Source organism: Theropithecus gelada, chromosome 16 (genome assembly GCF_003255815.1).
Source record: "Theropithecus gelada isolate Dixy chromosome 16, Tgel_1.0, whole genome shotgun sequence".
In the NCBI taxonomy this organism is placed as follows: Eukaryota; Metazoa; Chordata; class Mammalia; order Primates; family Cercopithecidae; genus Theropithecus; species Theropithecus gelada.
Genome location: NC_037684.1, coordinates 3,035,686 through 3,050,289, shown reverse-complemented (window position 1 = coordinate 3,050,289; position 14,604 = coordinate 3,035,686). Strand labels below are relative to the sequence as shown.

The window sequence follows — 14,604 nt, the reverse complement described above, 5'->3', positions numbered from 1 at the left end:
TAAAAAAAAAAAATTACTCAAAATAGATAAATGACCTAAATATAAGAGGTAAAACTGGCCAAGCAAGGTGGTTCACGCCTGTAATCCTAGCACTTTGGGAGGCTGAGGCGGGCGGATCACAAGGTCAGGAGATCAAGACCATCCTGGCTAACACGGTGAAACCCCGTCTCTACTAAAAATACAAAAAATTAGCCGGGCCTGGTGGCAGGAGCCTGTAGTCCCAGCTACTGGGGGAGGCTGAGGCAGGAGAATGGCGTGAACCCGGGAGGTGGAGCTTGCAGTGAGCCGAGATCGCACCACTGCACTCCAGCCTGGGCGACAGAGCAAGACTCTGCCTCAAAAAAAAAAAAAAAGAACTAAAACCATAAAACTCTTCATAGAAAACATAAGAATAAATCTTCATGACCTTGAATTTGGCAATATATTTTTAAACATGACACCAAAAGCATAAGGAACAACAAAAAATTTGGACTTCATCAAAATTTAAAACTCTTGTGTATCAAAAGACAATTATCAAGAAAGTAAAAAAAATAAACTACAGAATGGGAGAAAATACTAGCAAATCATATATCTGATAAAGATTTTATATCCTGAATACACTAAAAACCCCTGGCTGGGCATGGTGGTTCATGCCTATAATCCCAATACTTTAGGATGCCAAGGCGGGTGGATCACCTGAAGTTAGGAGTTTGAGACCAGCCTGGCCAACATGGTGAAATCTTGTCTCTATTAAAAATACAAAAATTAGCCGGGCATGGTGGTGGGTGCCTGTAATCCCAGCTACTTGGGAGGTTGAGGCAGGAGAATCGCTTGAACCTGGGAGGCGGAGGTTGCAGTGTGCCAAGATTGCGCCACCGCACTCTGGCCTGGGCAAGAAAAACAAAACTCCTTTTCAAAACAAACAAACAAACAAAGAACCCCTACAGTTCAACAAGAAAGAGACAGCCCAAATATAAAAATGGGAAAAGGAATATACGTTTCTCCAAAGAAGATCTACAAATGGCACTGGAAAAGATGCTCAACATCGTCAGTCATTAGGGAAATATAAACCAAAACCACAATGAGATATCACTTAACATCTAGTAGGATGGTTATAATAAAAATAATGGAAAACAAAAGGCACTGTTGAGGACGTAAAGAAATTGGAACACTCATACATTGCTGGTGGGAATGGAAATGGTGCAACTGCTGTGGTGCAGTTTGGCAGTTCCACAAACACACACAGAATACTGTAGGAACCCGCAAATCCACTCCTAGGTACATACTCAAAATTGAGAACAGGGACTCAAGATACACATCAATGTTCATGGCAGCATCATTCACACTAGTCAGAAGTGAAAACAACCCACATGTTCATCAACAGATGCATAAACAAATTATGGTTTATACATACAATGGAATATTATCAGCTATAAAGAAGAATGAAGTTCTCACACATAATGCAATATGGATGAAGCTCAAAAACAATCAGTTAAATAATATAAGCTAGAAATCAAAAGAATAAATATTGTTTGGCTCCATTTCTATGAATATCTAGAAATATCTAAGCAAATTCATCGAGATGAAGGGAGATTACAGGTACCAGGGGCTGGGTGGAGGGTGAAACAGGCGTTACTGTTAATGGATACAGAGTTTCTATTTCGGGTGATGAAAATGTTTTAGAAGTAGATGGTGGTAATGTTTGTGCAAATATTAAAAGATAATTAAAATAGCAAATTTGATAATTTTTTTTAACTCACATGCACACACACAAATGCATATAAAAGAAACAGACTTTGGTATATCTGTCAAATAATAATCCTAGACCTCCACAAGACTAAGATTGACTCTGAATGGGACTTTATGGAAGTAGAAATCAGTCAAAGTTTATGTTTTGCAGTATTTAACTCTATAGCAATGCAAGCCATGAGACTCATAAAAAAGGTGTGCTAAGAATTCTAAAAAAGTAACACATAAGTTAAAGCAAAATAATTTTTTTTCTTATTCTTTCTATTTATTTATGCATTTGTTTATTTATTTTTGCAACAGGATCTGGCTCTGTAACCCAGGCTGGAATGCAGTGGTACAATCTCGGTTCACTGCAACCTCTGCCTCTTGGGCTCAGGTGATTTTCCGGCCTCAGCCTCCTGAGTACCTGGAACTACAGGTGTGCGCCACCACACCTGGCTAAGTTTTGTATTTTTTGTAGAGGCAGGGTTTCACCATGTTGCCCAGGGTGGTCTCGAACTCCTGGGCTCAAGCGATCCACTCAACCTTGCCTTGCAAAGTGCTAGGATTACAGGCATGAGCCACCAAGCCTGGCCCACAAAATAATATTCTTTCTCATTTTTTCAATAATCCAAGTAGTTCAATAAATAAAACTATTTTCATATTTGAATCTTACACACACACACACACACACACACACACACACACACACACACTCAATCATGCTCTCGCTCTCTCTCTCTCTCTCTCCACCCCACCTATGCAAGTGACTATAAAATGACTATGGCCTATATCTCTTTTCATTACTGTATTTTGCTCTGTCAGGAGCGCACATTAAGTAAACGCTGGTCACTAAAATCAAGCCATTAACACTTACAAAATACACTGCTCCAAAGCTTCCATGGCCAATTTCTCTGAGATCTGTGAAGAGCTTCTCTGGATCTTCTTTGAAGAAGAGTTCTGCAATTTCAGGGTCCTTCAGGCTGCCTGCTCTGTTAGTTGATGGCATCCTGCTGAGCAGTCAGCTGTCTGATTCTAATTTTATACTGCTATCCCGATCCTTGGTTCATCTGTATGAATGAAGTCACGTTGACATAAACTACTGTAGAAAAATAGAAAAAAAAAATCAGAAAAGGCAAAAACTGCTAAGAATAATTAGTATAAGGTCATATACTGATCTACAAATTTCTCTCATGTCTAAAATTTCACTGAAAAGGCAGTGTGGATACTACTGCAGTAGCTCCTAAACCTGTTTCATCATCATAAACACCTATGGTACTTCAAAAACAGATTCCTACTATACAACATTTTTAAAAAATGAGATAATCTTTGTACTTTGGGAGGCTTTCTAAGTCAATACTTAAAAATTTATCCCCTTCTGATGCACTTATCTCATCAATAGAGAAGATAATATAAAAGAGACTATTTTAAAAATACATAATAACGCAAGATGTGCCCACAGTATTTTTGACAACAGGAAGCTTCCTTTTCTGTTCAGATACCATATGCCAGGGTATTAATCAACTCTAACAGACATTCAAAGAAAAATACAGTGGGAGAAAGTAACGTATTTCACACAGACAACTGTTTCGCCATAAACTTGATTCACCTGATTCACATTAAAGTATGCCCTTTATCAACTCTGTTTCATTAAATAAGTAGAAATACAGATAACCAGAAAATTTCCTGGCAGTTATCCTATCAATTCCTTTATATCAGATTACCCAGTTTTAACACTGGCTGTCATAGCCAGACTCAGTGGCTCATGCCTGTAATCCCAGCTCTTTGGGAGGTCAAAGCAGACGGATTGCTTGAGACCAGGAGTTCATGACCAGCCTGAGTAATATGGTGAGACCCTGTCTCTAAAAAAATAAATTTAAAAAATTAGTCAAGAGTGGTGTCATGCACTTATAGTCCCAGCTACTTCGGAGACTAAGGCGGAAGGATCACTGGAGTTCAGGAGGTCAAGGTTGCAGTGAGCTATGATCACACCACTGCACTCCAGCCTGGGCAACAGGGTGAGATCCTGTCTCAAAACAAAACAAAACTGGATGTCATAACTAAGAGGCTTCAGAACCCAGACTCTGGAATGACACTGCCGGATAGGAATTCCAGCAACACAAGTTCTGAAATTAGCTAATATCATTTTCCTAATCTGTAAAATGAATATAGGCCAGGTGTGAAAGCTCACACCTGTAATCCAAGCATTTTGAGAGGTAAAAGTGCGAGGATCACTTGAGGCCAGGAGCTCGAGACCAGCTTGGACAACACAGCAAGATCTTCCCACACAAAAAATTACAAAATTAGCTGGGTGGTGTGGTGTGCTCCTATAGTCCTAAGCTACCTGGGAGACTGAGGTGGGAGGATCACTTGTGCCCAGGGGTTTGAGGTTACAGTGAGTGATCACCCCATGGCATTCCAGCCTGGGCAACAGAGAGAGAGAGAGACCCTGTTTGTTAGATGAAAGAAAGGAAAGGAAAGGAGAAAGGAAAAGGAAAAGGAAAAGGAAAGGAAAGGGAAGGGAAGGGAAGGGAAAGGAAGAAAGGAGGAAATAATCTACTTCATAGTGTAATCGGGAGGGTTAAATGAGTTAATAAATCAAAGCATAGAGTAATACTCTGGCATAATAAGCACTACAGTAAGTGTTAACTATTTTATTTTAACTTGCTCAAATTCAGCAATTTTTAAAAACTCCAAAATTGATTTCATCAGGCTTTTTTTTTTTCCTTTTTTGAGACGGAGTCTCACTCTATCGCCCAAGCTGGAGTGCAATAGCACAATCTCAGTTCACTGCAACCTCCAACTCCCAGGTTCAAGCAATTCTCCTGCCTCAGCCTCCCAAGTAGCTGGAACTACAGGCATGCACCACCACCCCCAGGTAATTTTTGTATTTTTAGTAAAGACAGGGTTTCACCATGTTGGCCAGGCTGGTCTCAAACTCCTGACCTCAAGTGATCCGCCTACCTCGGCCTCCCAAAGTGCTGGGATTACAGGTATGAGACACCACACCTGGCCTGATTTCATCAGACTTTTAAGAGAAAAAAACAGCTCCATCCAATTCTTGTCAAGTAACTGAAGCAATTTTAATTCTTACTAGAAAACTTCTTTGTAACTATATAAAATACATTTATATATCTTTTGTACCTCCCTAAATTAACACTACACTGCAATAAAAAGATATGTTGTTAATTTGCATTCAATTTCTAATATACATCCAAGGCTGCCCCACATACTTTTACCAATTTCCCTGTTCTAGAAGTTCCCTGGAACAGTCTCAATCACAGTTCTTCCAAGAATATGTGACCACAGCAAAGTCACTTAACTTCTCATTCCTAAACTGAGTAGGCTGAACTAAATTCCATACAAAGTATACATTTTCTATTAATCAACCTATTTAAAAAAACAAACTTCAGTGTTACTTCAGACCGTATTTAAGAATTCTGAGTAAGTTTTAGTACCCTTATTAGAAGAATTATTTTACATTAAAATTTTCTAACTGGGTCCATGATCTGCATCTTCTTTCTTATCTACCTAACAAATTCCCACTCAAAGTCTTTCGAGATTTAGATTGAATGTCACAATGTTTGCAAAATCTTAACTCTATTAGGAAGAGTTGATCACTCTCCCTTTATGCCTCCAACGCATCCTGCAGCATTTACCATGCTATATTGCAATTATTTAACTCTCTCTTTCCTAAATAAGCAGGCACAGCATGTCTCATTCATTTTTGTATCCTTTCTCCAGCTTCTACCCCTTACCATCTACAGTTAATATTATATAAATATTGCTGAATAAAACAATATGCTTAATTCTCTTCTATGTAATTCCTAAAAATTTCATTTCCATAAATACTTACAGAACAAACAGTATGCATAAGACTAAGATATACAAACACATTAAGGTTATTAAGAACAGAGAAAATGCAGGATAACAACTTCCAGAAAATCAGAGACACAAGAAATAATTAGAAAATTGATATACTTGTTCTACCAAAGACCAAAGGATAACACAATACTATCACCATCACAAGAGTAAAATACTAAAACAAAAAGACAAGGAAATTAATAATAACCTAAAAGACCCAGAAACAAACCCATGTATGTCTATCTTGGAATTTAACACACACAGTTAAAGGAGAAGAAATAAAGGTTGAGAAAACTTGACAATCCATTTGGAAAAAAAAAAAAGGCTATATGCCTATCACATATCTTACCATAAACATAACTGCTAAATGGCTTAAAAAGGCATCTCAAATCAATGGGGAAAAGACTGATTTGATAAAAATGTGTTGTTAGGAGAGCTTAATAGCCATGTGAGAGAAAAATCATACCTTTTCCTCAAACTGAACATCAGAATTACATAGGGATCAGATACACAAATATAAAAAAAGCAACTACACAAGTACTGGGAGGAAATATGAGTAAATTTCTTTGTAACCAGTATGAAGAAACTTATCTATGATCTACATGCAAAGCAGTAAGAAAAAAACATATTTGACAATATAAAAAAGAAAAATTGAGAGGAGGAAACACAGTAAAAGACACCAAAAATAATAAAAAACAGATAAACTTGGTATGAAAGCAGGAAGTACATCTGTAAGAATTTAAAAATAAATAAATAAAAAAGGCCGGGCGTGGTGGCTCACGCCAGTAATCCCAGCACTTTGGGAGGCAGGCGGGTGGATCACCTGAAGTCAGGAGTTCAAAACCAGTCTGGCCAACATGGAGAAACCTCGTCTCTTTTAAAAACACAAAAATTAGCCGGGTGCAGCCGTAGGCACCTGTAATCCCAGCTACTCGGGAAGCTGAGGCAGGAGAATCACTTGAACCCAGGAGGCAGAGGTTGAGGTTGCAGTGAGACAAGATCTCGTCATTGCACTGTAGCCTGGGCGACACAGTGACACTCTGTCTCAAAAAAAAAAAAAAAAAAGGGCCGGGCAAGGTAGCTCACACCTGTAATCCTATCACTTTGGGAGGCCAAGGTGGGCAGATCACTTGAGGTCAGGAGTTTAAGATCAGCCTACCAGCCTGGCCAACATGGCAAAACCCCATCTCTACTAAAAATACAAAAATTAGCCAGGTGTAGCAGTGCATGCCTGTAGTCCCAGGTACTCGGGAGGCTGAGGAGGGAGAATTGCTTGAATCCGGGAGGTGGAGGCTGCAGTGAGCAGACTGTGCCACTGCTCTCCAGCCTGGGTGACAGAGCTAGACCTTGTCTCAAATAATAAGATACACTTTTAAAAAGTCTGAAACTTACATAAGAGTTAATATCTTTAACAATGTGGAGTTTTGAAAAACACAGAAGAAATGGACAACATCCTAATACCCCTAATATAGTTACTAAAAACGGGGGAAGCCAGACATGGTAGTGGGTGCCTACAGTCCCAGTTACCCAGGAGGTTCAGGCAGGAGAATCACTTTGTGCCCAGGAGTGTTGAGATCATAGTGCATTCTGACCATACCTGTGAATAGCCACTGCACTCCAGCCTGGGCAACAAAGTGAGATCTCTTCCCTTAAAAAAAAAAAAAAAAAAAAAAAAAAGAGGCCAGGCACAGTGGCTCACTCCTGTAATCCCAGCACTTTGGGAGGCTAAGGCGGGTGGATTATCCATAGTCAGGAGTTCGAGACTAGCCTGGCCAACATGGTGAAATTTTGCCTCTACTAAAAATACTAAAAATTAGATGGACATAGTGGTACACGCCTGTAATCCCAGCTACTCAGGAGGCTGAGGCAGGAGAATCACTTGAACCTGGGAGGCGGAGGTTGCAGTGAGCTGAGGTCGTGCCATTGCACTCCAGTCTGGGCAACAAGAGCACAGCTCCATCTCAAAAAAAAAAAAAAAAAAGTACAGTAAAAATACAGTTACTATAATTTTACGGGAGCATGGTTTTATGTGTGGTCCATTTTTGACTGAAAACATCATTACATGGTGCATGACTGCATGCGGAAAGTGAATGACATACTTCTAACTAACTCATGAGTCAGTAATGGAGTTTTGAGGAAAATTAGAAAAAGATTATGAACTGAATAAAAACTAAAATACAGGCCGGGTGTGGTGGCTCACACCTGTAATCCTAGCACTTTGGAAGGCCAAGGCAGGCGGATCACGAGGTCAGGAGATCGAGACCATCCTGGCTAACACAGTGAAACCCTGTCTCTACTAAAAAATTAGCCAGACGTGGTAGCGCACACCTGTAGCCTCAGCTACTCGGTAGGCTGAGGGAGAAGAATGGTGTGAACCCCACAGGCAGAGCTTGCAGTGAGCTGAGATCGCCCCACTGCACTCCAGCCTGGGCGACAGAGTGAGACTCTGTTTAAAAAAACATAATTAAAAAAAAAATACAGCATAAAATGTGTAGGATACAGTTAAAGCAGTGCTTAGAGGGAAATTTATAGTACTAACTGCTATATTAGAAAAAACAAGGACTCAAATCAATAATCTAAGCTTCTATCTTTGTTTTTTTTTTTTTTTTTGAGACGGAGTCTCACGCTGTCGCCCAGGTTGGAGTGCAGTGGCGCGATCTCGGCTCACTGCAACTAAGCTTCTATCTTAAGAATATAGAGGCCAGGCACGGTGGCTCACGTCTGTAATCCCAGCACATTGGGAGGCCGAGGTGGGCAAATCACGAGGTCAGGAGTTCGAGACCAGCCTGGCTAACATGGTGAAACCCCATCTCTACTAAAAATACAAAAAAATTAGCTGCGGGTGGTGGCGGGCACCCGTAATCCCAGGTACTCGGGAGGCTGAGGCAGGAGAATCGCTTGAACCCGGGAGGCGGGAGTTGCAGTGAGCCAAGATCGTGCCACTGCACTCTAGCCCGGGCAACAGTGCAAGACTCCGTCTCAAAAAAAAAAAAAAAATATATATATATATATATAAATAAATAAATATATATATATATATATATATATATATATAGAAAGAAAAAAGCAAGTTAAACCAAAAGTAAATATAAGGAAGGAAATACTAAAGAACAGAACAGAAATCAGTGAAATAGAAAACAAAAGGCCAACAGAGAAAAAAATTTAAGTCAAAAATTGGTTATTTCGGAGGAAGCAGAGGAAGTTAGTAAGACGAAAAGGCCTCTAGCCAAACTAACAAAGGAAAACAAGCAGATATAAATTACCAATAATGCAAACAAAAGAGAGTGTATCACTACAGACCCTATACACATCAAAAAGATGAGGAAATACAATGAACAGCTTTAAGCTCCTAAATCTGACAACACAGATGAAATGGACAAATTATTTTGACAGATAAAAACTACCAAAAAGTCACTCAAGAAAGTAACCTGATTAATCATATGTATATGAAAGAAAACTACAGGCCTAGACAGTTTCACTATCAAATTCCATTAAATATTAAAGAAAAAAATAATACCAATTCTACATAAATTCTTCAATTCATTTTATGAAAACATCATGACATTGATGGCTTCAGAAAACTGACAAAAACTGAAGATTTCTGACCAATATAAAAGCAAAAGTCATCAACATAAAAGCAAAATATCATCAACAAAATGAGATTAAATTCAGCAATATATAAAAATGACACCACAGCACAATCAAGCAGGATTTATCTAGAAATGCAAGACTGGTTTAGCATTAGAAAATCATTGTCATACTCGATTCTAGACATACTAAAGAAGAAATATAAACAGAGGCAGAAAATCAAACTGACAACATCCATTCATGATAAAACACTCAAACTAGGAATAGAAAGAAACATCCTTAACCTATTAAAGGTATCTACAAAAAACCTGCTGCTAACATCATACTTAATGCTTGAAGACTGAAAGCTTTTCTCTAAAGATCAGAAATAACACAAAGGGTGCTTGCTTGGGCAGCACATATACTAAAATTGGAACAAGAAGATTAGCATGGCCCCTGCACAAGGATGACACGCAAATTTGTAAAGTGTTCCATATTTGTACATTTTTAAAAAACTTAAAGAGTATAACTGGATTGTTTGCAACTCAAAGGATAAGCACTTTTGGGGATGGATACCCCATTCTTCGTATGTGCTTATTTTGCATTGCATGCTTGTTTCAAAACATCTCATGTACCCCATAAATATATAAACCTACTATGTACCCACAAAAATTAAAAGTAAAAACTAAATTAAAAAAGAAGGTAATGATATCCACTCTAATCACCCCTAATCAACGCTGTACTAGAAGTTCTAGTCAGTGTTATAAGGAAAGAAAAAGAACTAAAAGGCATACGTAATAGAAAAAAAGAAAACTGTCTCTACTTACTGACAATATTATTGTGTACACAGAAAATCCCAAAAATGTACAAAATAGCAATGGGAAAAAAACTGAGTAAACATAAGTCTAATAATATGTGGGTAGAATTTATACAGCAAAAACAATACAAATCTGGTGAAAGAAATAAACGTCAACCTAATTAAATGGAGACATGTATTCATAGACTGAATGACTCAATACTGTTATGAGGTAATTCTCTTCTAACTGATCCAAAAATTCAATGATTCATAGATTCAACACAATCTCAAAAGTCCAACAGGATTTTCTGTAGATATCAACAAACTGATTCTAGCCTGTATATGAAAAGGCAAAAGCTCCAAACTAGCCAAAATAACTGTTTAAAAAGAATAAAGGTGAAGAACTCACATTACCTGAAGATCCAATAACACCTATGTATATTGTCTGGATTGTTAGAAGACAGGAAAAAGTAAAAAATAAAATACATAAGTACACGAGAACCCTCAAAAGACAACTCTGAAATACATCATTATATTGTTAAACTAGAGTTAACAGCATCCAGTGCATACCTGCTTCTTTTCCATACACACTAAAGTTCCTAAAAGTACTTTACTATAAAAATTAGCACCATCCTGGTTGCCCTGCACCTACTCAGAATATTGCTATAACAGAGCTGTCAATGTAAACTAACAAAGAAAGGTCTTTTCATTTTTAATAGCTGTCATGAAAAAACCATAGGAAAGAAACAGCAGCAAGGAGCTTTCACAGCAATCCTAGACTTCATAATTCTTCTAGTCTGCTAAATACACATACATAAATACCCAAACAAAATGTAGGACTAATATAAGTGGATAAACCATAGATCAGACTTTTTTTTTTGAAGACAGTCTCACTCTGTCAGCCAGGCTAGAGTGCAGTGGCGCCATCTCGGCTCACTGCAACCTCTGTCTCCAAAGCTCAAGCAATTCTCCTGCCTCAGCCTCCCACGTAGCTGGGATTACAGGTGTGTGCCACTATGCCCAGCTAATTTTTGTATTTTTAGTAGACACAGGGTTTCACCATGTTGGCCAGGCTAGTCTCGAACTCCTGACCTCAGGTAATCTGCCCGCTTCGGCCTCCCAAAGTGCTGGGATTACAGGTGTGAGCCACCGCGCCCAGCCTAGATCAGGTTTTAAAAATATAAATATTTGTAACAAGTTTTTTAAAGGTACTATGAAACAGCATATACAATTTTCTTTAAAAAGTCTATTAGATTACATTTTTTAAATTATCTAATCTGTTCTTAGAGGAAAATATCATTAAAGTAATTTACCATTATGCTTCCTAATAAAGCGAACAATAAAAAGAAACTAACAATCACATCAACAGCCAATGAGATCTAATTTATTCCTGGTTCCACAAAAGTAGACCAGAGAAGCCTAGCACTTATTAGGCTATTTACACTTGAAAATGTGAAAGGCATACATAATTTTTGTGGGTGGTATCACATTATCCAATCATAAACCCATACATCTCCAAGAAAGCTGATAAAACAAGAATAAAATCCAATATAATTTATTTTAAAATCTCAGACCAAAGTAGGATTTTCAGATAAGTAACTGTTCCAAATTTGCAAAACATAGTCAAATAGTTGACAATAACATCATTCAAGAGCAACAAAAAGAAGATGGGAAGGTACTGATAATTACAGCACATTCAGTATTACTTGAGGAATGCTCCTTGAATCAACAAGGATAATGTCATAGTATTCCATCTTTTAAGAACCTTCAGATTTTCACAAAAAAGGGACATTGTTGGTCCTAAGCAATTGATTTAATATTATAAAGCCCTTTTCCCTACATCTGTTAGTCAAAGGGTTCAGGCTTAGAAAACAGCCAATTTAGTAAAATGTGCAGTCCTCTGGAGAAAGAAAATTGCTTCTTTACACCGAATTCATAGAGATTATACTATCTACTATATCCTCCCTCAACAGACACACACACACACATACATATGTAATTATACCAATAACTGAAATGATAAATAAGACTGAGAAATATCAGCAAGAAGTTTGAGATTATAGGACAAATCAGGCTTACCTACACATTTGTATTTTTAGTAGAGATTGGGTTTCACCATGTTGGCCAGGCTGGTCTCAAACTCCTGGGCGCAAGTGACCTGCCAGCCTCAGCCTGCCTGAGTGCTTGATTAGAGGCATGAGCCACCACGCCAGGCCTGTTGTGAGCATTTTTATTGCTAAGTAGTATCCTATTGTATGGATATACCACTATATTTTTTTAGGAAACTTATACATCACAATTACTTACTCCTAGTAAACTAGAAAGATGAAGAAACTTTCTTAACCATACTATCCTATTTAATGGTGAAATATATTTCTATTACAGCCAAAAAGAAACCTTTATTATTCAGCATCGTTCAGAGGTCCTGGTGCTGTTAACATATGCCACAATACATAAAGCATTCTACAAAAACAATAACAAAAAACAGGTTCCATAAATAGGCAATTCAAAGAATAAGATTACAAATGGCCAGTAAACTTACAAAAATATGCTAGCAGAACAGTGGTAAGTGAAATAGAAAATATTTAAAAAACAGAAAAAAATAAACCATAAAAAGAGAAAAAGTGGCTGGACACAGTGGCTCAGTAAGTGGTGAGATCTGTAATCCGAGCACTTTGGCAGGCCCAGGTGGGAAAACAACTTCAGACTAGGAGTCCAAGACCAGCCTAAACAAACTAGGGAGACCTCATCTCTACAAAAAAATGTGAAAATTAGCTGGGTGTGGTGGCACATGCCTGTTGTCCCAGCTACTTGGGAGGAAGTTGAGGTGAGAGGATCGCTTGGGCCAGGGAGGTTGAGTCTGTAGTGAACCATGATTGTACCACTGCATTCCAACCTGGATGACCCTGTCTCGAAAAAAAAAACCAGAAAAATCAACAAAGCCAACTTTCAAGAAGTTGGCTCTTGAAACAAAATAGACAAACCTATTAACTAAACAGAAAAGAACAAAAGGATAGAAGACTCAAATTACTACAGTCAGTAATGAAAGCAGAGATTTGGGTTTTTTTGAGATGGAGTCTTGCTCTGTCACCAAGCTGGAGTGCAGTGGCACAACCTCGGCTCACTGCAACCTCAGCTCACTGCAACCTCCGCCTCCCAGGTTCAAGCAATTCTCCTGCCTCAGCCTCCTGAGTAGCTGGGACTACAGGCATGCACCACCACGCCCAGCTAGTATTTGTATTTTTAGTAGAGACGGGGTTTCACCATGTTGGCCAGGACGGTCTAGATTCTTGACCTCATGATCCACCTGCCCTAGTCTCCAAAGTGCTGGAATTACAGGTGGGAGCCACCGTGTCTGGCCAAAGCAGAGATGTTACTACCAAACTTACAGAAATAAAAAGGATATGAGAATAATATGAACAAACATTAGGTAATCTAGATGAAATGGTCAAATTCCTAAAATCACACAAACTACCAAAACTAACTCAAGAAAACAGAACATTTCAACAGACTAAATTGACCTAGATCTAATTTCAACAAGTAAAAACATTGATAAAGCAGTAATCAGAAAACTGTCAGAGGAAGCCTGGAACTAGATGGCTTCACTCATGGCATCTATAATTTTTTTAAAGAGATGGGGGTCTCGCTATGTTGCCCAGATTGGACTCGAACTCATGGGCTCAAGTGATCCTCTAGCCTCAGCCTCCCAAGTCTGGGACTACAGGCATGCACCACCAAGCCAGACTTCCACCAAATATTTAAAGAATTAACTCATTTTATGGGCCAGTAGTGCCTTGATACAAAGCCAGACGAAGATATCACAAGAAGAAAAAAATTACAGACCAAATACCCCTTATGAATATAGACTCAAAAATCCTCAACAAAAATACCTGAATCCAGCAGCATGTTAAAAGGATTATACACTATGAGCAAGTGGCACTTATTCTAGGAATCCAAGGGTGATTCAACATATGAAAAGAAATCAATGTAACATATCACTTTATCAAAATGAAGGGGAAAAACCCACAATCAAATCAATAAATACAGAAAAGGCATTTGATAAAATGCAACACATTTTCGTAATAAAAACACTCAACAGGCTGGGCTGGTGGCTCACGCCTATAATCCCAGCACTAGGAGACGGAGGCGGCTGGATCACCTGAGGTCAGGAGTTCCTGATCAACATGGTGAAACCTCGTCTTTACTAAAAATTTTAAAATTAGCAGGGCATGGTGGCGCACACCTATAAACCCAGCTACTCAGGAGGCTGAGGCAGGAGAATTGCTTGAACCCCGGAGGCAGAGCCTGCAGTAAACTGAGATTGCACCACTGCACTCCAGCCTGGGTGAAAGAGCAAACTCTGTCACAAAAAAGAAAAAGAAAAAAAAGTAATTGATATAACCATTAAGAATTATTTACAGTATATAGTAAGTATCTAAATACTGACTGATAAGACAAGAGCCTCTCCTTCCAGCTGTTTCCTTTTAATAAGCTCATATGGTACCTCTACTTTTCCCTGCTTTCACTGTTTAATACTGTAGCCACTTTTGGGGGGTTGTAGAGCAAACTACAACACAGAGTTACAATACAATACAAAAATTCTTGTAATGTCTCTCTCACAAGCACTTACATTCCTTCAAGTTTGAAAGAGTATTCACCCAAAATGTTAA

General features: G+C 38.5%; 1 protein-coding gene and 1 pseudogene across 2 annotated transcripts in view; one reads left to right on the top strand and one right to left on the bottom strand.

The window, feature by feature from the left end:
* TAOK1 (TAO kinase 1) overlaps positions 1–14,604 on the bottom strand; it is a 172,736-nt gene that overhangs the window by 101,355 nt on the left and 56,777 nt on the right. For both annotated transcript variants that reach the window (XM_025361611.1, XM_025361612.1), the window contains one exon: positions 2,585–2,809. In XM_025361611.1, the coding sequence (XP_025217396.1) occupies positions 2,585–2,716 (132 nt within the window). In that variant the 5' untranslated portion in view covers positions 2,717–2,809. The remainder of the gene's footprint in view (positions 1–2,584; positions 2,810–14,604) is intronic.
* LOC112610545 lies at positions 9,539–9,639 on the top strand (annotated as a pseudogene).